The following is a 23,406-nucleotide window of genomic DNA, read 5'->3' as shown; positions in this document are numbered from 1 at the left end:
ATAAGGACACCCTCAAAGCCTTGCTGGTAAAGTGCAACATCACCACCGACACCTGGGAGACCCTGGCCAAAGTCTGCCCGAGGTGGAGAAAGTGCATCCGAGAGGGCGTTGAGCTCTTCAAGTCTCAACGCAAAGAGCGTGAAGAGGTCAAGCGCAGGCAGCGGAAGGAGCGTGCAGCAAACCAGCCCACCGACCCCTTCTCTCGACGAATGTCTGTCCCACCTGTAACAGGGTCTGTGGCTCTCGTATCGAACTGTTCAGCCATCAAAGAACTCACTTTGGGAGTGGAAGCAAGTCTTCCTCGATTCCGAGGGACTGCCTATGATGGTGTGGGACTGGAGTCACATGTAGGCCCAGACTGGGTAAGGGCGGCAGGTTTCCTGCCCTAAGGGACATCACTGAACAAGGTGAGTTTTTACCACAATCCGACAGCCGTTTATGTCCAGATTGGGGTTTGACTGGCATTCTCTGCATTGCCTGTCCAGTAACACAAGCACTGCCATCCCGCACCCCATCAATTGGAGGTGTTCGCAATTCGGGAAGGTTTTGAGGGGGTGAAAGATCATGCCCAGTGTTGGTGAGTCGCTAACAAGGGGCAGACACTGAGGATTTTATAATCACTGGGAGAATGAAGGAGAAATTAGAAGAAATGTTTTCACACACAAGGTTATTTGAATAGAGAGAACTTTACCGCAAGGCTACTGAGGCAGAGACTGGAACATCATTTAAAAAGCAATTGGGTAAGGATTTGTAAATGATAATATAAAAAGATATAGGGAAAGGGCAGGGAAACGATACTAGGGTAGATAACGACAGAAAGAGTTAGCACTGGGGCACGTGCGATGGCCGAATGGTCTGTGCTGTACTTTCTGATTCTGTGAATTAAAAAAAATAATCTCCCTCTACACTCCCATCAAATACTCCCAGGGCATATAAGAACATAAGAAATAGGAGCAGGAGTCGGCCATACGGCCCCTCGAGCCTGCTCCGCCGTTTAATACGATCATGGCTGATCTGATCATGGACTCAGTTCCACTTCCCCGCCCGCTCCCCATAACCCCTTATCCCCTTATTGTTTAAGAAACTGTCTATTTATGTCTTAAATTTATTCAATGTCCCGGCTTCCACAGCTCTCTGAGGCAGCGAATTCCACAGATTTACAACCCTCAGAGAGAAGACATTTCTCCTCATCTCTGTTTTAAATAGGCGGCCCCTTATTCTAAGATCATGCCCCCTAGTTCTAGTCTCCCCCATCAGTGGAAACGTTCTCTCTGCATCCACCTTGTCAACCCCCTCATTATCTTATACGTTTCGATAAGATCACCTCTCATTCTTCTGAATTCCAATGAGTAGAGGCTCAACCTACTCAACCTTTCCTCATAATTCAACCCCCCCACATCCCCGAAATCAACCGAGTGAACCTGCTCTGAACTGCCTCCAAAGCAAGTATATCCTTTCGTAAATATGGAAACCAAAACTGCACGCAGTACTCCAGGTGTGGCCTCACCAATACCCTGTATAAGTGGAGCAAGACTTCCCTGCTTTTATACTCCATCCCCTTTGCAATAAAGGCCAAGATACCATTGACCTTCCTGATCACTTGCTATACCTGAATATTATCCTTTTGAGTTTCATGCACAAGTACCCCCAGGTCCCGCTGTACTGTGGCACTTTGCAATCTTTCTCCATTTAAATAATAACCTGCTCTTTGATTTTTTTCTGCCAAAGTGCATGACCTCACACTTTCCGACATTATATTCTAAATAATGAAAGGGATAGGCAGGATAGAGGCAGAGAGGATGTTTCCACTGGTCAGGGAGACTCGAACTAGGGGGCACAGCCTCAAAATATGGGGAAGCCAATTTAAAACCGAGTTGAGAAGGAATTTCTTCTCCAAGAGGGTTGTGAATCTGTGGAATTCTCTGCCCAAGGAAGCAGTTGAGGCTAGCTCATTGAATGTATTCAAGTCACAGATAGATAGATTTTTAACCAATAAGGGAATTAAGGGTTACGTGGAGCTGAGTCCACGGCCAGATCAGCCATGATCTTATTGAATGGCGGAGCAGGCTCGAGGGGCTAGATGGCCTACTCCTGTTCCTAATTCTTATGTACTTATGTTCTTATCTGCCAAATTTTTGCCCACTCACTTAGCCTGTCTATGTCCTTTTGCAGATTTTTTGTGTCCTCCTCACACATTGCTTTTCCTCCCATCTTTGTATCATCAGCAAACTTGGCTACGTTACACTCAGTCCCTTCTTCCAAGTCGTTAATATAGATTGTAAATAGTTGGGGTCCCAGCACTGATCCCTGTGGCACCCCATTAGTTACTGGTTGGCAACCAGAGAATGAACCATTTATCCTGACTCTCTCTTCTCTCTGTTCGTTAGCTAATCCTCTATCCATGCTAATATATTACCCCCAATGAACTTTTATCTTGTGCAGTAACCTTTTATGTGGCACCTTGTCAAATGCCTTCTGGAATCCAAATACACCACATCCACTGGTTCCCCTTTATCCACTCTGTTCGTTACATCCTCAAAGAATTCCAGCAAATTTATCAAACATGACTTCTCCTTCGTAAATCCATGCTGACTCTGCCTGACCAAATTTTGCTTTTCCAAATGTCCTGCTGCTGCTTCTTTAACAATGGACTCCAACATTTTCCCAACCACAGATATTAGGCTAACTGGTCTATAGTTTCCTGCTTTTTGTCTGCCTCCTTTTTTAAATAGGGATGTTACATTTGCAGTTTTCCAATCCGCTGGGACCTCCCCAGAATCCAGGGAATTTTGGTAAATTACAACCAATGCATCCACAATCTCTGCCGTTACTTCTCTTAAGACCCTAGGATGCAAGCCATCAGGTTCAGGGGATTTATCTGCCTTTAGTCCCATTATCTTACTGAGTACCACCTCCTTAGTGATTGTGATTGTGTTAAGTTCCTCCCCTGCTATAGCCCCTTAACTATCCACTGTCGGAATATTTTTAGTGTCCTCTACCATAAAGACTGATACAAAATATTTGTTCAGAGTTTCTGCCATCTCCATGTTCCCCATTACTAATTCCCCGGTCTTGTCCTCTAAGGGACCAACATTTACTTTTGCCATTCTTGTCCTTTTTATATACCTGTAGAAACTTTTGCTATCTGTTTTTATATTTTGTGCTCGTTTACTTTCATAGTGTATCTTCTCTTAATCATTTTTTTAATCGTTCTTTGCTGGCTTTTAAAAGCGTCCCCATCTTCTGTCCTCCCACTAGTTTTGGCCACTTTGTATGCCCTTGTTTTTAATTGAATACCATCTTTTATTTCTTTGGTTAGCCACGGATGGCTATCTTTTCTCTTACACCCTTTCCTCCTCATTGGAATATTTTTTTCTTGAGAGTTGTGAAATATCTCCTTAAATGTACACCACTGTTCATCAACCATCCTACTCTTTAATCTATTTTCCCAGTCCACTTTACCCAACTCTGCCCTCATACCTACATAGTCTCCTTTATTTAAGCTTAGTACGCTGGTTAGAGATCCAACTTTCTCACCCTCCATCTGAATTTGAAATTCAATCATGCTATGGCCACTCATTCCGAGGGGATCCTTTACTAGGAGATTGTTTATTAATCCTGTCTCATTACACAGGACCAGATCTAAGATAGCCTGCCTGCTGGTTGGTTCCGTTACATACTGCTCCAGGAACCCGTCCCTTACGCACTCTATGAACTCCTCCTCAAGGCTACCCTGACCCCCCAATTTGATTTATCCAATCAATATGGAGATTAAAATCACCCATGATTATTGCTGTTCCCTTTTTATAAGTCCCCGCTATTTCCTGGTTTATGCTCCGACCAACACAGTTACTACTGTTAGGGGGCCTATAGACTATGCCCACCAGTGACTTTTCCCCTTATTGTTCCTCATCTCCATCCAAACTGTTTCATTTGAGCCAATATCATTTCTTACTATTGCAGTGATTACATCCTTTATCAATAGACCTACTCCACCTCCTTTTCCTTTCTGTCTGTCCTTCTGGATTGTCAAATACCCGTGAATATTTAGTTCCCAGTCCTGGTCACCTTGCGACCATGTCTCTGTAATGGCCATCAGATCATACCCATTTGTCTCAATTTGTGCCGTCAACTCATCTATTTTGTTACAAATGCTATGTGCATTTAAACAAAGTGCCTTTAAGTTTGTTTTTTTACCCTTTTTTCCTGCTTGTTTCCTCTCTCCTTCAAACTTACTTTCTTTATTTTTGCTTTCTAATTCCAGCGTTACTCCCCTCCCTACTGAATCTATTTTCAGGTTCCCATCCCCCTGCCAAGCTAGTTTAAACCCTCCCCAACCGCACTAGCAATCCCCCCTGCCTCGCGAGGATATTGGTCCCGGCTCTCTTGAGGTGCAACCTGTCCAGTTTGTACCGGTCCCACCTCCCCCAGAAGCGGTCCCAATGCCTCAGGAATCTAAAGCCCTCCCCCCTGCACCATCTCTCCAGCCACGTATCCATCTGCTCTATCCTCCTGTTTCTGTACTCACTAGCTCGTGGCATTGGGAGTAATCCGGAGATTACTGCCTTTGAGGTCCTGCTTTTTAATCTCTCTCCTAGCTCCCTAAGTTCTGCCTGCAGGACCTCACCCCTCTTCCTACCGATGTTATTGGTCCCGATATGGACCACGACCTCTGGCTGTTCACCCTCTCCCCCCCAGAATGCCCTGCAGCCGCTCAATGACATCCTTGACCCTGGCTACCATCCTGGAGTCACGTCTGTGGCCGCAGAAACGCCTGTCTGCTCCCCTGACTATGGAATCCCCTACCACTATCGCTCTTCCATTCTTCTTCCTCCCTCTGTGCAGCTGAGCTACCCATGGTGTCGTGGACTTGGCTCTGGCTGCACTCCCCAGAGGCACCATCGCCCCCACCGGTACTTACAACAGAGTGCCGGTTGGAGAGCGAGGTGGACTCTGGGTCACCTGCACTACCTGCCTAGTCTTCCACTTCTGTCTGGTGGTCACCCACTCCCTCTCTACCTGCACACTCTTATGCTGTGGGGTGACCACCTCTAGAAACGGGCTATCCACATAGCTCTCAGTCTCACGGATGCACCGCAGTGACCCCAGTTGCCGCTCAAGCTCCAAAACGCGGAGCTGGAGTTGGTACAGCTGGAGACACCACCTGCACACGTGGTCGTCCTGGCTGCGCGAAGCATCCTGGACTTCCCACATGCCGCAGGATGTGCAATCCACGGGACTGAGCTGTCCTGTCATCCCACGAGTTACACTATCGAGTAGAACTAAACTCTAAACCTTAGCACAACACACCCAGCCATTACTCAGTAAGTAGCCGATTTAATTATCCAGCTCTCCTTAGATAATAAAGATCACATATATTTACTGGCAGATCCTACTTACAGCAATGCCAAAGATTTCCTACTGAAAAGAAAAAGAAAAATACTCACCAATCCACCAGCCAATCACTTACCCGCTTGGCTGTGATGTCACACTTCGATTTCGATTTTTTAAAAAACTTTTTGTCCCTGCACCAGCTGGCTCCTCCCGACACTCGGGCCCTTTATCTGGGCCTGGAACTCCCGCTCCCACAGCTGTCCCCAGTGTCCCATCTCGCAGGGCAGGTACAGAGTAAAGCTCCCTCTACACTGTCCCATCAAACACTGCCAGGGCAGGTACAGCACGGGGTTAGATACAGAGTAAAGCTCCCTCTACACTGTCCCATCAAACACTCCCAGGGCAGGTACAGGGGGTTAGATACAGAGTAAAGCTCCCTCTACACTGTCCCATCAAACACTCCCAGGGCAGGTACAGCACGGGTTAGATACAGAGTAAAGCTCCCTCTACACTGCTATATAGTGAGAGTTGAGGCCCTTGGGGGAGAGCAAGCTGGGTTTTGTTACGATGGTAACTCAGGCCAGTAACACTCCATTCTCGTCCAACAGGCGTCGTGTCCTACATCGAGTCCCAGCTGCTGTTTGCAGTGTGCTGTATCCGTGCTTCTTCTCTTCTGCATGCTCACCTGCTTAACCAAACCCTCCGCTGTCCTATGCAGTACTTTGAGCTAACGCCGGTCGGACGAATCCTGAACCGTTTCTCGCAGGACATGGAGACAATAGACGATCGGATCCCAACGTGTGTGGAGGACCTCCTGCTCTGCATGTTTGACGTCCTCTCTACCCTCCTGGTGCTGGCTTACTCCATACCGCTCAGTCTCCTGCCTTCTGTTCCAGTCGCTTGCCTGTATTTTTCCCTCCAGGTATTAGGGGTGTCGCGTGAGAAACGGGCCCTACAGAGAGCACCGCCCCGTTAGAAATAGTTTGGGGGTTTCAGCGAAGGCTAAATCCGGTAACTGCAGCACACAGAATGTAGGCAAGGCCCAGGCTCCAACCCCGGCCTGTGCTGAGTGAGCTGCTCCCACCCAGTGTGGGCCTGAGCCCCACACACAGCAGGCAAGGCCCAGGCTCCATCCCCGGCCTGTGCTGAGTGAGCTGTGTTGAGCCACCGTTGAATACTCTCCCGATCTTCAGAGTTTTCTTGCGGTGTGAAGAACGGGCACTGGGGCGAGGTACACGACGGCCTCCCATGGCTACAGAACTGGATCCCAACTGAAGGCAGAGGAGAGAATCATTCCCAGGCTCAGAAAGGGAAAATAAAGGCTGAGGGTTAAATTTGAACAGATGTTACCATCTCAGCTCCTCTTCCTAAAAGTCATTTTAATTTTTCTTGCAGGTAATTGTTAAACTCTTCCCTTTGACCGGTGCCTGATCCAGTGCGTGTTGCCTGTATCTGATCCAGTTAGTTACCCAGGGTGTGCAAACCTCTCCTCCAATGAGGGCAGCAAGGCTGGATGCGGGTGAATGTGTGAGGGACAGACGGAGAGAAACTAAACCAGCAGTTACAGGGCTGCTCCAACCCAGTGTGAGAATTAGCTTCTCAAATGACAAGTGATGAGCTGGGTTGAACAGAAATCTCTGCCTTTCTCTCGCCCTGGAATTCTCTCGCTCTTCCTTCTCCCACTATTTCCCCCTCTCTTTCTGTCTAGCTCTCCCCCCCCCCCCCCCCCTCTCGATCTCTGCCCCTACCTCTACATGCACAATATGTTGCAAGTTATTCTCCACTTCCCTCCTCCAACCCCTTTAAATTAAAATTCATCTGCTGATCCTGAGGGCAATACATTTCCCAAGATGTTTGACGACAGCATTGTAGTGTCTGGTGGCGAAGGGACAACAGGCAGATCTCTCGCTTAGCGAGTGTTGGGCTATTGCGGGAGCTTGGGCCCTTTAACGGTTAGGGTCCCATTGCTAGGATGGCCTTTCAGGCCTTGGTAACGTTGTTGGGGGAGTGAATGTCGATGCGGGCGGGGGTAAATCTGATTTCCCGCCTGAAGCTACCTTTGCGCTAACACTCCTGCTCAGGCCCAAGCCTGGACTGTCTCTCTGCGCCTAAGTCTCCCTGACGCCTGTGTTTGTGTGGCCCATGTGTGTTCTCTCTGTGTCCTTTCACTGCTTTCCCTCTTCTCGCACAGGGCTCCTCATGCTATTGACGTGCTGTCTGAGCCGGGCATACTACATGCTCAGGGCCGCAAAGTTCATTCACCTCCACATGCTTGAGCGAATCCTCTGTTGCCCACTGTCCTTCTTCGAGTCGACTCCCACTGGGAGGATACTGAATCGCTTTGGTAAAGATATGGATACGATTGACGTCAGCATCCCGGAGGGGATTGACATATGGATCCGCTGTCTCTGGTACACACTCACAGTCCTGACCATTTGTTGTGCATTGAGTCCAGCCTTCATCCTAGTGATTGTCCCCTTGCTGATCTTCTATTGGCTGGTTCAGGTAAATAGGACTGAGCTGGGATTTGGGAATGTCGCCGAGAGACTGGCCAATTCTGCAGAGTTTTTCTTTTAAGTAAACTGTGAGGTTGAATGGGATCTTGCTGATCCTGTGGTGCTGTGAGTCGAGGGAGGGGCAGTCTCTGCATGCAGCATGCCCCTCCTCACCCCTCTCGCACGCACCATTCCAGTCTCAGAATGACCCCAGTAAACCCCCCCACGCAGCTCGCGGGACGGGGCAATCTCGCTCTGCGATTGGTCCCCCCCAGTCCCCTCCGCACAGACTCAGCAACCCCACCCCCTGGCCGGGACTGGCAGTGTAAGGGCACGGACTGAGCAGGGAGCCGGGATCTGCTCTATCTTGCCCCTCCCCTCGCCTGTGGCTCAGCTCCCGTTAGCTGTTGTTGCCCAGACCGGTGTCCAAGGGCTTGAGCAACTTCCTAAACCAGCCCTGCCTCTCCATGAGAACACAGAACCTTTCACTTAATATTTACCTGAAATCTGCGACAGGCAGACAGTGAATTGTACGTGTGGGTGGGTGTGCGTCCGTGTGAGTCTCCCTGCACACAAACATGTCCGTGTGCATGTACGTATCTGTACACGTGTGTGTATGCACTTGAGTGATCCTGTCCTTGCCCCTGTTTGACCGTTCCATTATCAATACTATTCTGCTCGGTCTCCTTGGCCCCTCCGAAGCTTCAAGTCCGCCGTAATCCCCACCTTCCTACATCCTTACTGTGCTGGACTTACCGCAATTTCTCCTCCTCTAACTCAATGTTTCCCGGGACTGTGGGACACTCCTCCCCTTCCTGCAGTCCCCAGATGGTTAAAACATGGCTCGGTATTCCATACCCCTGGCTTCTTGCTATACCGTCTTCTCTTCCACAGTCTCCCTGTTCTCCTGCACCCAGGGTTTCCCAATTCAAACGCTTTGTGTTCAGAATCTTTCTCTCTGTCCCCGTCCCCCCACTCCTTCCCCGTTCCGCTGTGATCGAGCGTCCCATCCCGGAGTTTGCGGGGGTCCTGGGGTGGGTGGAGGGGGGTGTCTCTAGCCCACCGACTGAAGGAGCCAGTCCAGGCAGTACTGCAGGCTCCCCCACTGGGGCCCACCAGCCTTGTGCCTCCCACTATCGCTCCGTGTCCTCCTCAACCTCTCTGCAGACTTTGACACGATCGGCCACACCATCTTCCTCCGCCGCCTCTCGTCCCTTGCCTGCCTCGGTGGGATGGCTCTGGCTTGGTCCAATCGTGGGCAGGGCATCACCAGCAACGGCTTCTCTTCATACCCCGCACTGTTACTTGGCTGGTGTGGAGCATAAACCCCGGCACGGACCAGTTGGGCCCAATGGCCTGTTTTTGTGCTGTACACTCTGTGTAATTACCCCTGGAGACCCCCAAGGATCTATGGTTGGCCTTGGTGACATCATCAGCAGATATGGAGTTCAGCTTCCACATGTACACTGACGACAGCCAGCTAGACCTCTCGTTCCCCCACTGTCTGTGTGCTGTCAGCCTGCTTGTCTTGAATGAGCTGCAGTTTCCTCCAGTTAAATACTGGGCCTTTGGTTCCCTCCACAAACTCCGTTCCTGAGCCACCAACTCTATCCCTCTCCCTGGTCACTGTCCGAGACTGAACCAGACTCTTCGCAACATTGGTGCATATTTGATCTCGAGATGTGCATCTGACCATACCGTCTCCATCACCAAGACTACCTCTTTCCACCTCTGTAACATCGCCTGTCTCAGCTCATCCACTGCTGAAACCCTCATCCATGCCTTTGTTACCTCCAGACTTGACTATTCCAATGCACTCCTGGCTGGCCTCCAACATTCTACCCTACGGAAACTAGAGCTGATCCAAATCTCAGCAGCCTGTGCCCTAACTCGCACCCAGTCCCGCTCACCCATCACCCCTGTGCTCGCTGACCAACATTGGCTCCCGGTCCAGCAACGTCTCGATTTTAAAATCCCTCCATGACCTTGCCCTCCTTATCTCTAATCTCCTCCAGCCCTTCAACCCTCCCCGATTTCTGCACTCCTCCAATTTTGGCCTCTTGTGTACCCTGATTCCAATCGCTCCACCATTGGTGGCTGTGCCTTCAGGTGTCGAAGCCCTAAGCTCTGGAACTCCCTCCTAAACCTCTCCACCTCTCTACCTCTCTCTCCTTTAAGACGCTCCTTGAAACTTGCGTCTGCCCTGTCCTAATGTCTCTTTCTTCGACTCAGCTAGTCTGCCTGATTTACGCTCCTGTGAAGCGTCTTGGGACATTATCCTACGTTAAAGGCACTGTTGTAGATTTGGCTCACTGCTCTCGATAAACCGTGGTGAGTTGAGAGTTAAAACAGGGCAGATGCAGTCCTGGCCCAGTTGGTGATTCCCACGGTATCGGGCTTGAGAGAGTGTCCGGGAACTCCCATTACAGGATTATTGTTTGGGCAAATGGAAACCGACATCTGACTGAAACACGGGTTAGTCAAACCTTCACGCCAGTCACTGCTGACAGGTTTAACAAAACACATAATTCCTCACATTTAATAGTTAAGAAATTAGAGGAGGTGTTCAGCTGAGGCCCCCCCTGCCCAACCCCGCCGGTTCCGTGCTGTCTAATCCCACAGTGCCACGCGATGTGCCAGACTGGCCCTCTCTCCAGCTGTGACACGGTGTAAGGCCCAAGAACTCCCAGCCTCGCTCCTCCAGCCCTGCTTTCCATCAGTTTGCTGATCACAGATTGGCCACGACTGACCTCTGGAGTCGGCCAGGAGCCCTGCTACTGATCACCATCCAGTTACTCCTGGCAGGAAATGTGTGTCTGTACATGTGAGAGTGTATGCATGTACATGTGTGTATGTGTGTGAGAGCGTGTCTGACAGGATTGGGCTCGGCTGATATTCCCCACAATTGGGGATTGTGTCCCGGGCACCTTCCCCGCGGCCAATGCTGCTCCAGCGGCCCGTGGGGGGGATTGTGGGCAGCTGGAGGTGCCCGGGACTGCCCTCTCCACACGGCCTTGCACTCTAACAGGACCCCCCCTCCCCCTCCCCCCACTGTAACCGGACCCCCCCCTCCCCCCACTGTAACCGGACCCTCCCCCCACTGTAACCGGACCCCCCCCCTCCCTCCACTGTAACCGGACCCCCCCCTCCCTCCACTGTAACCGGACCCCCCCCTCCCCCCACTGTAACCGGACCCTCCCCCCACTGTAACCGGATCCCCCCCTCCCTCCACTGTAACCGGACCCGGACCTCCCCCCCCCCCCCCACTGTAACCGAACCCCCCCTCCCCCCACTGTAACCGGACCCTCCCCCCCTCCTCACTGTAACCGGACCCCCCTCCCCCTCCCCCCACTGTAACGGGACCCCCCCTCCCCCCCCCCCCCACACTGTAACCAGACCCCCCCCACACTGTAACCGGACCCCCCCCTCCCCCTCCCCCCACTAACCGGACCCTCCCCCCCCCCCACACTGTAACCAGACCCCCCCCACACTGTAACCGGACCCCCCCTCCCCCTCCCCCCACTAACCGGACCCTCCCCCTCCCCCCACTGTAACCGGACCCTCCCCCTCCCCACACTGTAGCCGGGCCCCAGATCCAATGCTGCCATCACTGGTGGTCTCACTGCGCTGCTTTAACCCGTCTGTCTGCAATATTGCGGTGTTACCCGTGAGCGCAGCATCGCGTGGTGATGTGTGGCATGCTCTCCTCCTCCTCGCTCTAACCGCGATGGTTTGTGTTTATTCCCGACTGGTAGCGGTTCTACGTGGCCACATCGCGACAGCTGAAACGCCTGGAATCTGTCAGCCGCTCCCCAATCTATTCCCACTTCTCGGAGACCATCACTGGGTCCAGTGTGATCAGAGCCTACGGGAGGGAGAAAAACTTCATCCTCCTGAACGACACAAAAATGGACACAAACCAGAAGAGTTATTACCCAGGCATCGTATCAAACAGGTGAGAATGGGACTCCTGGGAAATCGGCACTGCTTCCTGACCCTCCTAATGCATAGAATGTACGGCACAGAAACCAGCCATTGGGCCCACCGCTCCGTGCCGAGGTTTATGTCCCACCGCTCCGTGCCGGGGTTTATGTCCCACCGCTCCGCGCCGGGGTTTATGTCCCACCGCTCCGCGCCGGGGTTTATGTCCCACCGCTCCGCGCCGGGGTTTATGTCCCACCGCTCCGCGCCGGGGTTTATGTCCCACCGCTCCGCGCCGGGGTTTATGTCCCACCGCTCCGCGCCGGGGTTTATGTCCCACCGCTCCGCGCCGGGGTTTATGTCCCACCGCTCCGCGCCGGGGTTTATGTCCCACCGCTCCGTGCCGGGGTTTATGCTCCACACCAGCCCCCTCCCACCCTCTCCATCTCACCCCATCACCATATCCTTCTATTCCTTTCTGCCTCATGTACTTAACCAGCTTCCCCTTAAATACATCGATACTATTCACCTCAACCCCTCCCTGTGGCAGCGAGTTCCACATTCTCATCACTCTCTGGGTAAAGAGGTTTCTCCTGAATTCCCCATTGGATTTATTAGTGACTATCTAATACTTATGGCCCCTAGTTATGGTCTCACCCACAAGTGGAAACATCTTCTCTACATCTACCCTATCAAACCCTTTCATAGTCTAAAATACCTCGATCAGCTCACCCCTCAGCCTTCTCTGTTCTAGAGAAAGGAGCCCCAGCCTGTTCAGTATAACCTCTCAATTCTTGTATCATCCTTGTGAATCTATTTTGCACCTTCTCTAGTGCATCTATATCCTTTGTATAATATGGAGACCAGAACTGTTCACAGTACTCCGTGTGGTCTAACCAAGGTTCTATACAAGTTTAACATAACTTCTCTACTTTTCCATTTGATCCCTCTAGTAATGAACCCCAGAGCTGAGTTTGCTTTTTATGGCCTTATTAACCTGCGTCTCTGCTTTTAGTGATCGGTGTATTGTACCCGCAGATCCCTCTGTTCCTCTGCCCTATTTACACACTTATTTTCCCAGGTGTATGTGACCTTATTCTTCCCACCAAAATGTACTACCTCACATTTATCTATGTTGAAGTTCATTTGACTATTACACGCCCATTCTGTAAGTTTATTAATGTCTTCCTGTATTGTGTTGCAGTCCCCCTCTGTATTAACTACACCCCCAAATTGGTGTCATCTGCACATTTTGAAATTGTACTTCCGATTCCCGAGTGCAAATCGTTTATGTAAATGGTGAACAACAGCGGTCCCAGCACTGATCCCTGTGGAACACCAGTGGTCTCAGCACTGATCCCTGTGGAACACCAGTGGTCCCAGCACCGATCCCTGTGGAACACCAGTGGTCCCAGCACCGATGCCTGTGGAACACCAGTGGTCCCAGCACCGATCCCTGTGGAACACCAGTGATCCCAGCACCGATCCCTGTGGAACACCAGTGATCCCAGCACCGATCCCTGTGGAACACCAGTGATCCCAGCACCGATCCCTGTGGAACACCAGTGATCCCAGCACCGATCCCTGTGGAACACCAATGGTCCCAGCACCGATCCCTGTGGAACACCAGTGGTCCCAGCACCGATCCCTGGGGAACACCACTGCACACTATTGCCCGTCTGAGTAACTGCCTTTCATAGAATCACAGAATGGTTACAGCACAGGAGGCCATTCGGCCCATCGAGCCAGTGCTGACTCTTAGCTAGTCCCACTCCCCGCCCTTTCCCCATAGCCCTGCATTTTTTTTCCTTCAGGTCCTTATCCAACTCCCTGATGAAAGCCACGATTGAGTCTATCCCCACCACCAGCTCAGGCCGTGCATTCCAGATCCTAACCACTCGCTGCAGAAAAAAGGTTTTCCTCATGTCGCCTTTGGTTCTGCCAATCGCCTTAAATCTGTGTCCTCTGGTTTCCGACCCTTCCACCAATGGGAACAGTATCTCTCGATCTACTCTGTCCAAACCCCTCATGATTTTGAACACCTCGATCAAATCTCCTCTCAACCTTCTCTGCTCCAAGGAGAACAACCCCAGCTTCTGCAGTCTATCCCCGTAACTGAAGTCCCTCATCCCTGGAACCATTCTGGTAAATCTTTTCTGCTCCCTCTCTAAGGCCTTCACATCCTTCCTAAAGTGTGTTCCCAGAATTGGACACAATACTCCAGTTGGGGCTGAACCCGTGTTTTATACAGGTTCAGCATCATTTCCACACTTTTGTACTCTATGCCTCTATTTATGAAGCCCAGGATCCCGTAAGCTTTTTTAACCACTTTCTCAACCTGCCCTGCCACCTTCAACGGTTTGTGCCCATATACCCCGGGGTCTCTCTGTTCCTGTACCCCTTTAGGATTGTACCCTTTAGTTTATATTGCCTCTCCTCATTCTTTCTACCAAAATCTATCACTTCACACTTTCCTGCGTTAAATTTCATCAGCCACGAGCCCGCCCATCCCACCAGCCTGTCTGTGTCCTCCTGAAGTCTATCACTACCCTCCTCACTGTTCACTATATTTCCAAGTTTTGTGCCATCTGCAAATGTTGAAATTGTGCCCTGTACACCCACATCCAAGTCAGTAATATATATCGAGAAAAACCGTGTTCCCAGTACCGACCCCGGGGAACACCACTGTATACCTTCCTCCAGTCCGATAAACAACCGTTCCCCACTACTCCCTGTTTCCTGTCACTGAGACAATCCCGTATCCAGGCTGCCATTGTCCCTTTTATTCCATGGGCTTCAACTTTGCTGCAAGCCTATTATGTGGCACTTTATCAAACGCCTTTTGGAAATCCATGTACACCACGTCAACCGCATCACCCTCATCAACTCTCTCTGTTACCTCATCAAAACACTCGATCAAGTTAGTTAAACACGATTTGCCTTTAACAAATCCGTGCTGCCTTTCCTTAATTAATCCACACGTGTCCAAGTGACTGTTAATTTTGTCCCTGATTACTGTTTCTAAAAGCTTCCCCACTCCTGAGGTTAAACTGACCGGCCTGTAGTTGCTGGGTTTATCTTCACCCCTTTTTTGTACAAGGGTGTAACCTTTGCAATTCTCCAGCCCTCTGGCACCACACCGTATCCAAGGAGGATTGGAATATTACGGCCCGTACCTCTGCAATTTCCACCCTCAATTCCCTCAGCGTCCTAGAACACATCCCATCCACTCCTGGTGATTGATCTACTTTAAGTACTGCCAGCCTTTCTAATACCTCTATCAATTTTTATTCCATCAAGTATCTCCTCTACCTCCTCCTTTACTATGTTAATGGCAGCATCCTCTTCCTTGGTGAAGACTCGTTTAGTCCCTCAGCCATACCCTCTGCCTCCACGTGCAGGTCTCCTTTTTGGTCCCTAATCAGCCCCACCCTCCTCTCGCTGCCCACATACTATTTATATGCCTAAACTGGAATCAAAAATTGGCAGGCAGAACTGTCATGGAACAATGGGCTGCCTTTGAAGAGGAAATAGTTTGGGTACAGTCGAGGTACATTCCCACGAGGGGGAAAGGTAAAGGCAGAGTCCCTGGCTGATGAAACAGATAGAGAGTAAGATGAAACAGAAAAAGAGCGCGTATGACAGATATCAGGTCAAGAATACATCGGAGAATCAGGCTCAATATAGAAGACTTTTGGATGAGCTTTTATGTTGGCTGTCAATCTATTCTCATACCCTCCCTTTGTCCCTCTTATTTGCTTTTTCACTTTTCCTCTGACCTTTCTATATCTCCACCTCATTCCCCAGAACCAGATCCAGCAATGCCTCCTCCCTCGTTGGGCCGGAAACGTACTGATCAAGAAAGTTCTCCTGAACACACTTCAAAAATTCTTCCCCTTCCCTGCCCTTTATACTATTATGATCCTAGTCTATATTGGGATAGTTGAAGTCTCCCATTATCACTACTCTATAGTTCTTGAACCCTTACTCTCTGTTTTCTGTTTTGTAGCCAGCTTGCTCTCCATTCTGCTACTTGACCCCTGACTCCACATGTTCTGACCTTAGTCATGAGTCTACTATGCGGTACCTTATCGAAGGCCTTTTGAAAATCCAAATATATTACATCTACTGCATTACCCTTATCTATCCTTTCTGTTACTTCAGAGAATTCACTGAGGTTAGTTAAGCATGGTGCTAACTGTTCTTTATTATATTTAGAGTTCCTAGATATTTTTCTATTACATCTTTGTGTAAAGATTCCATTATCCTTCCTACCACCAACATTAAGCTAATTTATCTATAGTTCCCTGGACTAGAAGCAGAGGGGGGAGGCTGGGCAGCTAGAATGTAGAGGGGCTATGAGGGGGGAGGGGTTGGCCAGCGGAGGGGAGGGGAGGGGCCGGCCGGCGGAGGAGCAAGGGCCAGTCGGTGGGAGGGGAGGGGCTGGCCAGTGGCGGGGGAGGGGCTTAGAGGCGGTGGGGAAGGGGCTGGCCGGCGGAGGGGGAGGGGTGGGCTGGCGGAGGGGGGGGTGGTGGGGCTGGGAGGGGGAAGGGCGGGGAGGGGCTGGCCAATGGAGGGGGGAGGGGCTGGCCGAGGAGGGGGAAGCGCTGGGAGGGGGAGGGGGAAGCAGCTTGGGTTCTGCTCTCGCTCTGACTCTCCCTCCTGTTCCACTTCAGGTGGCTGGGAATCCGGATTGAGTTTATCGGCAATTGTATCGTCCTTTTTGCGGCTCTGTTTGCGGTGATAGGCAGAAGTAATCTCAACCCGGGGATTGTCGGCCTCTCGGTATCCTACGCCCTGCAGGTAAGGACCTCTGACCCCTGACCCCAACCACAACACAGCCTGCGATCAACAGTCGTCAAATTTAGACACGCGCACCGGACATCCAACGTCCGCACAGCACTGACAATGACCAGATAATCTGTTAGTGATGTTGATTGAGGGATAAATATTGGCCCCGGGACACCAGGGATAACTCCCCATCTCTTCTACCAAATAGTGCTGTGGGATCTTTTACATCCACCTGAGAGAGCAGACGGGGCCTCGGTTTAATGACTCATCCAAAAGACGGCAACCTCTGACAGTACAGCACTCCCTCAGTACTGCCCCTCCGACAGTGTAGGGCTCCCTCAGTACTGACTCTCCGACAGTGCGGCACTCCCCCAGTACTGACCCTCCGATAGTGCGGCACTCCCTCAGTACTGCCCCTCCGACAGCTTGGCGCTCCCTCAGTACTGCCCCTCCGACAGTGCGGCACTCCCTCAGTACTGCCCCTCCGACAGTGCGGCACTCCCTCAGTACTGCCCCTCCGACAGTGTGGGGCTCCCTCAGTACGGCCCCTCTGACAGTGCGGCACTCCCTCAGTACTGCCCCTCCGACAGTGCGGGGCTCCCTCAGTACTGCCCTTCCGACAATGCGGGGTTCCCTCAGTACTGCTCCTCTGACAGTGCGGGGCTCCCTCAGTACTGCTCCTCTGACAGTGCGGGGCTCTCTCAGTACTGCTCCTCTGACAGTGCGGGGCTCTCTCAGTACTGCTCCTCTGACAGTGCGGGGCTCTCTCAGTACTGCCGCTCTGACAGTGCAGCACTCCCTCAGTACTGCCCCTCCGACAGTGCGGGGCTCCCTCAGTACTGCCCCTCCGACAGTGCGGCGCTCCCTCAGTACTGCTCCTCTGACAGTGCGGGGCTCCCTCAGTACTGCTCCTCTGACAGTGCGGGGCTCCCTCAGTACTGCCCCTCTGACAGTGCGGGGCTCCCTCAGTACTGCCCCTCTGACAGTGCGGGGCTTCCTCAGTACTGCCCCTCTGACAGTGAGGGGCTCCCTCAGTACTGCCCCTCTGACAGTGCGGGGCTCCCTCAGTACTGCCCCTCTGACAGTGCGGGGCTCCCTCAGTACTGCCCCTCTGACAGTGCGGGGCTCCCTCAGTACTGCCCCTCTGACAGTGCGGGGCTCCCTCAGTACTGCCCCTCTGACAGTGCGGCACTCCCTCAGTACTGCCCCTCTGACAGTGCGGGGCTCCCTCAGTACTGCCCCTCTGACAGTGCGGGGCTCCCTCAGTACTGCCCCTCTGACAGTGCGGGGCTCCCTCAGTACTGCCCCTCTGACAGTGCGGGGCTCCCTCAGTACTGCCCCTCTGACAGTGCGGGGCTCCCTCAGTACTGCCCCTCTGACAGTGCTGCACTCCCTCAGTACTGCCCCTCCGACAGTGCGGGGCTCCCTCAGTACTGCCCCTCTGACAGTGCGGGGCTCTCTCAGTACTGCTCCTCTGACAGTGCGGGGCTCTCTCAGTACTGCTCCTCCGACAGTACTGCACTGGAGTGTCAGCCTGGACTTTGTACACTAGTCCCTGAAATGGGACATGAACCCACGACCGTTTGACTCCGAGGCAAGAGTGCTACCCACTGAGTCACGGCTGACATAAAATCATAGAAAATCATGGAAGGAGGCCATTTCGGCCCATCGTGTCTTCGCCGGCCAACAAGAAGCTACCCAGCCTAATCCCAATTTCCAGCCTCTTAGTCCACAGGATACGGCACTTCAGGTGCACATCCAGGTACTGTTTAACTGTGGTGAGGGTTTCTGTCTCTACCACCCTTTCAGGCAGTGAGTTCCAGACCCCCACCACCCTCTGGGTGAAAACACTCGGTCCCTTCATACAAGTCATTAACATAGATTGTAAATAGTTGAGGCCCCAGCACCGATCCCTGTGGCACCCCACTAGTTACTGTTTGCCAACCTGAAAATTACCCATTTATCCCGACTCTCTGTTTTATGTTAGTTAGCCAATTCTCTATTCACGCTGATATATTACCCCAATCCCATGAACTTTTATCTTGTGCAGTAACCTTTTATGTGGCACCTTATCGAATGCCTTCTGGAAATCCAGATACACCACATCCACTGGTTCCCCCTTATCCACCCTGCTTGTTACATCCTCAAAGAACTCCAGCAAATTTGTCAAACATGATTTCCCTTTCATAAAACCATGCTGACTCTGCTTAACTGTATTATAATTTTCTAAATGTCCTGCTACTGCTTCATTAATAATGGACTCCAGCATTTTCCCAACGACAGATGTTAGGCTAACTGGTCGATAGTTTCCTGCTTTCTGTCTGCCTCCTTTTTTAAATAGGGGCCTTACATTTGCGGTTTTCCAATCCACTGGGACCTCCCCAGAATCCAGAGAATTTTGGTAGATTACCACCAATGCATCCACTATCTCTGCAGCCATTTCTCTTAAGACCCTGGGATGTAAGCCATCAGGTCCAGGGGACTTGTCCGCCTTTAGTCCCATTAGTTTGCCGAGTACTTTTTCTCTAGTGATAGTGATTGTTTTAAGATCCTCCTCCCCCCAATAGCCCCTTGGCTATCTATTATTATTGTGATGGTTTTAGCGTCTTCTACTGTGAAGACCAATATAAAATATTTGTTCAAATATTCTCCACCATTTCTCTGTTTCCCATTATTAATTCCCCAGTCTCATCCTCTAAGGGACCAACATTTACTTTCGCTACTCGCTTCCTTTTTATATACCTGTTTTTATATTTCTTGCTAGTTTCCTCTCATCAGCTATCTGCTCGCTCTTTATTGTTTCCGGGATCTGTGGACCTGCACTCCCAGGTCCCTCTGTTCCTCTACACTTCTCAGTGTCCTACCATTTAATGTGTATTCCCTTGCCTTGTTAGACCTCCCCAAATGCATTACCTCACACTTCTCCGGATTGAATTCCATTTGCCACTGTTCTGCCCACCTGACCAGTACATTGATATCTTCCTGCAGTCTACAGATTTCTTGCTGGAATTCACTGCCCCAGAGAGCTGTGGAGGCTGGGTCATTGAATATATTTAAGGTGGAGATTGACAGATTTTTGAATGGTAAGGGAGTTGAGGGTTATGGGGAGTGGGCAGGGAAGTAGAGTTGAGGCCAAGATCAGATCAGCCATGATCGTATTAAATGGTAGAGCAGGCTCGAGGGGCCAAATGGCCGACTCCTGCTCCTATTTCTTATGTTCTTCATTATCTACCACACTGCCAATTTTAGTATTATCTGCATACTTCTTAATCATACCCCCCTGCATTCGTCTAAATCATTGATATATACCACAAGAAGCAAGGGACGTAGTACTGACCTCTGCGACACCCCACTCGAAACATCCTTCCAGTCACAAAAACATCCATTGACCATTATTGACCATTACCCTGACAGTTAGGTTTTACTCAGACACAATGACTCCTACTGTGTCCCAGCTTAGATAACCCTGCCTGGACCCACGATCAAAGCACATGGCCATTCAACCATGGGGGCGTTCCTTCCACAGTGCGTTATGGGCTGCAATTTAATTGGGTTGAGCTCAGCGACGGCAGGTAGTGGGTGAGAGTCCCTGCCTTCTGCCAGGGTTCTTATCTCGGAGATAGCTCAGCTCGGAAACTTGTTCCGGAATAACACAACGTTTCCTCCGATCACACAGGTCACCATGTCCTTAAACTGGATGGTGAGGATGACCTCTGACCTGGAATCTAACATCGTGGCTGTGGAAAGAGTAAAAGAGTATTCAGAAACTAAAACTGAGGTACGTGACCCACGGCGTTCCAGGCTGGGGGCGGGGGGTGAGGGGAGACCCGGGAGTGGGGGCCAATCAAGTGGCTGCTTTGTCCTGGATGGTGTCGAGCTTCTCGAGTGTTGTTGGAGCTGCACCATCCAGGCAAGTGGAGAGTGTTCCATCACACTCCTGACTTGTGCCTTGTAGATGGTGGAAAGGCTTTGGGGAGTCAGGAGGTGAGACACTCACCGCAGAATACCCAGCCTCTGACCTGCTCTTGTAGCCACAGTATTTATGTGGCTGGTCCAGTGAAGTTTCTGGTCAATGGTGACCCCCAGGATGTTGATGGTGGGGGATTCGGTGATGGTAATGCCGTTGAATGTCAAGGGGCGGTGGTTAGACTCTCGCTTGTTGGAGATGGTCGTTGCCTGGCACTTGTGTGGTGCGAATGTTACTTGCCACTTATCAGCCCAAGCTTGAATGTTGTCCAGGTCTTGCTGCATGCGGGCACGGACTGCTCCATTATCTGAGGAGTTGTGAATGGAACTGAACACTGCAGTCATCAGCGAACATCCCCACTTCTGTCCTTATGATGGAGGGAAGGTCATTGATGGAGCAGCTGAAGATGGTTGGGCCGAGGACACTGCCCTGAGGAACTCCTGCAGCGATGTCCTGGGGCCTCCAACCACCACAACCATCTTCCTGTGTGCTGGGTCTGACTCCAGCCAGTGGAGAGTTTTACCCTGATTCCCATTGACCAGTTTTACTCGGGCTCTTTGATGCCACACTCGGTCAAATGCTGCCTTGATGTCGAGGGCAGTCACTCTCCCCTCACCTCTGGAATTCAGCTCTTGTGTCCATTTTTGGGCCAAGGCTGTAATGAGGTCTGGAGCCCTCAGTACTGCATTGCAGCGCAGTCTTAAAGACCCGTGTAGGAAGCCCCACAAATCCCTCAGTGCTCAAGAAGTGTGATAATTGGAGCAGGCAACGGGACATGAGAATGGGAATCTCGGTACGAGGCGCTAACCGGAATCCTGGTACGCCCCCACCCATTCAACCGTGGCCAAACAAAGCGTGCAGGGGGGCATGCGGAGACAATGTTTGCCCGAATGAGTGCATGATCCCTGACCCTTTGGTTAATTGCAGGCCCCCTGGGTGATTGAGAGCAATCGGCCCCCGAAGTCATGGCCGGAGACTGGGAACGTGGAGTTCAGTGGATACAGCGTGCGGTACCGAGAGGGTTTGGACTTGGTGCTCAAGAACCTGCAGCTGAGTGTGTACGGTGGAGAAAAGGTGGGTGAGAAATATTCCAATTCATCTGAATCATACCAGGGAATGACACACAATGTGGGGTACAGAAACCGCCCAGTGGGCCCACCGCTCCGTGCCGGGGTCCATGCTCCACACCAGCCCCCTCCCACCCCTCTCCATCTCACCCAATCACCATATCCTTCTATTCCTTTCTCCCTCATGTGTTTATCCAGCTTCCCCTTAAATGCATCGATACTATTCACCTCAACCCCTCCCTGTGGCAGCGAGTTCCACATTCTCACCGCTCTCTGGGTAAAGAGGTTTCTCCTGAATTCCCCGTTGGGTTTATCAGTGACTGTCTCACATTTAACAGGGTAGAGGCGGGGAAACCGTTTCCATGTGTGTGGGACAGGGGAACCATAGCTTGAAAGTCACAGCTTCATAGAATCTTATTTATTCCTCTGGGTGGGGGGAGGAGAGGGGGGTATCACGGGGCGGAGGTATCCGGGGGGAGGGGAGGGGTATATCGGCAGGGTGGTGGGAGGGGGGGGTTGGGGTATCGGGGGGGTGGGGTATGGGGTGGGGGGGGGGAGGGGGGATGTACCAAGTCCCTGGTGATGTGATTGGCTGGGCAGATGCACCAATGCGGTGGGTTTGTGTCGGGGGGGGGGGGGGAGGGGCAGTAACCAGAGGACACAGAATGAACATATTTGGCAAAAGAAGCGGAGGGGCGATGAGAACTGTTTTCTGTGGCGAGGAGTTATGATCAGGAACGTGTGCCTGACCCGGTGGAAACCGATTCAATGGTAACTTTCAAAAGGGGGTTGGATAAATACTTGAAGCGGGCCGGAAATGTGCCGGACTGTGGGGAAAGAGCGTGGAGTGGGACTCACTGATCGCTCTGTCACTGAGCCCCACAGACACAATGGGCCCAATGGCCTCCCTCTGTGCTGTGAGATTCCACTGAAAGGGGTGAGGTGAGGCAGAGGATGGAGGGGCTGAGAGCGGGTTCTCTGGACAGCAGTTATAATGGACCCGGGAACCGGACCAAGGGGGAATGTCTGATCCCAGCAAACACTGGTCTGGGGAGGAGCCAGGTGCAGGGTTTATTGTGGGTTGGTGAGGCGATGGCAAATGCTGGGGGACTGGAGAGACGGGGAATGGGAAGATCTGGTGCCGGGTGAGATCGGTTTGGGTCGAGTGTGGAGACTGTGTGACTGGTTCATGTCACCGGTTGCTGCTCTCTGCACAGCACTACAGCTAACTGTCCATCTGGTGCAGGTTGGTATTGTCGGGCGCACAGGGGCTGGCAAATCCTCCATGACCCTCTGCCTCTTCAGAATCATTGAGGCAGCGGAAGGAGAGATCACCATCGATGGGGTGAAGATCGCAGATATCGGGCTTCACGACCTCCGATCAAAACTTACCATCATTCCCCAGGTAAGCTCCTAACTCGAGGCCGTAGATTCTCTGGCGATACACCCGGTAATTTATTCTGTAGTTCCGGCACGGGCAAATGCAGCAGCTATTGTGTGCACAGCAAGCTCCCGATCCCTCAGCCTGGATTATGTACTCAAGTCCCAGAGTGGGGCTTGAACCCACACTCACTGACTCGGAGGCGAGAGCGACCACAGGCCGAGGTGTGGGACTCGTCTGGTGCTGATGGTCCGTGATGCTCTGCTCCTGGGCTCACTGCTCCACCTGGTGGCTGAAACCCGATTAACAGGTCCGTCAGAGCCAGGGTTTGTCATCCCACCGTGACAACCAAGGAAGCAGAAAGTGGGGGAAATAACCAATAGTGTGGGCACATGCACCCCCCACCCCCACACCCCTCCCCCCACACCCCCTCCCCCCTCCCACACCCCC

General features: G+C 51.7%; 1 protein-coding gene across 9 annotated transcripts in view; it reads left to right on the top strand.

Annotated features, from left to right (window-relative positions):
* Positions 1-23,006, top strand: part of LOC139256026 (ATP-binding cassette sub-family C member 3-like) — a 91,957-nt gene extending 68,951 nt beyond the window's left edge. For 2 of the 9 annotated variants that reach the window (XM_070874103.1, XM_070874102.1), the window contains exons 16-20: positions 11,585-11,784; positions 16,427-16,553; positions 20,218-20,319; positions 21,436-21,582; positions 22,822-23,006. In XM_070874103.1, coding sequence (XP_070730204.1) covers positions 11,585-11,784; positions 16,427-16,553; positions 20,218-20,319; positions 21,436-21,582; positions 22,822-22,992 — 747 coding nt within the window. In that variant the 3' untranslated portion in view covers positions 22,993-23,006. Of the gene's footprint in view, positions 1-5,942; positions 6,257-7,525; positions 7,840-11,584; positions 11,785-15,759; positions 15,928-16,426; positions 16,554-20,217; positions 20,320-21,435; positions 21,583-22,821 lie in introns of those variants that run through there. The other 7 variants (XM_070874108.1, XM_070874107.1, XM_070874106.1 and 4 more) reach the window with 5 other exon arrangements.
* The last annotated feature ends 400 nt before the right edge of the window (positions 23,007-23,406 follow it).

This window comes from Pristiophorus japonicus, unplaced genomic scaffold (genome assembly GCF_044704955.1).
Source record: "Pristiophorus japonicus isolate sPriJap1 unplaced genomic scaffold, sPriJap1.hap1 HAP1_SCAFFOLD_678, whole genome shotgun sequence".
In the NCBI taxonomy this organism is placed as follows: Eukaryota; Metazoa; Chordata; class Chondrichthyes; family Pristiophoridae; genus Pristiophorus; species Pristiophorus japonicus.
The sequence above is the reverse complement of the archived record's forward strand: the minus strand, read 5'-3'. Positions and strand labels throughout refer to the sequence as shown.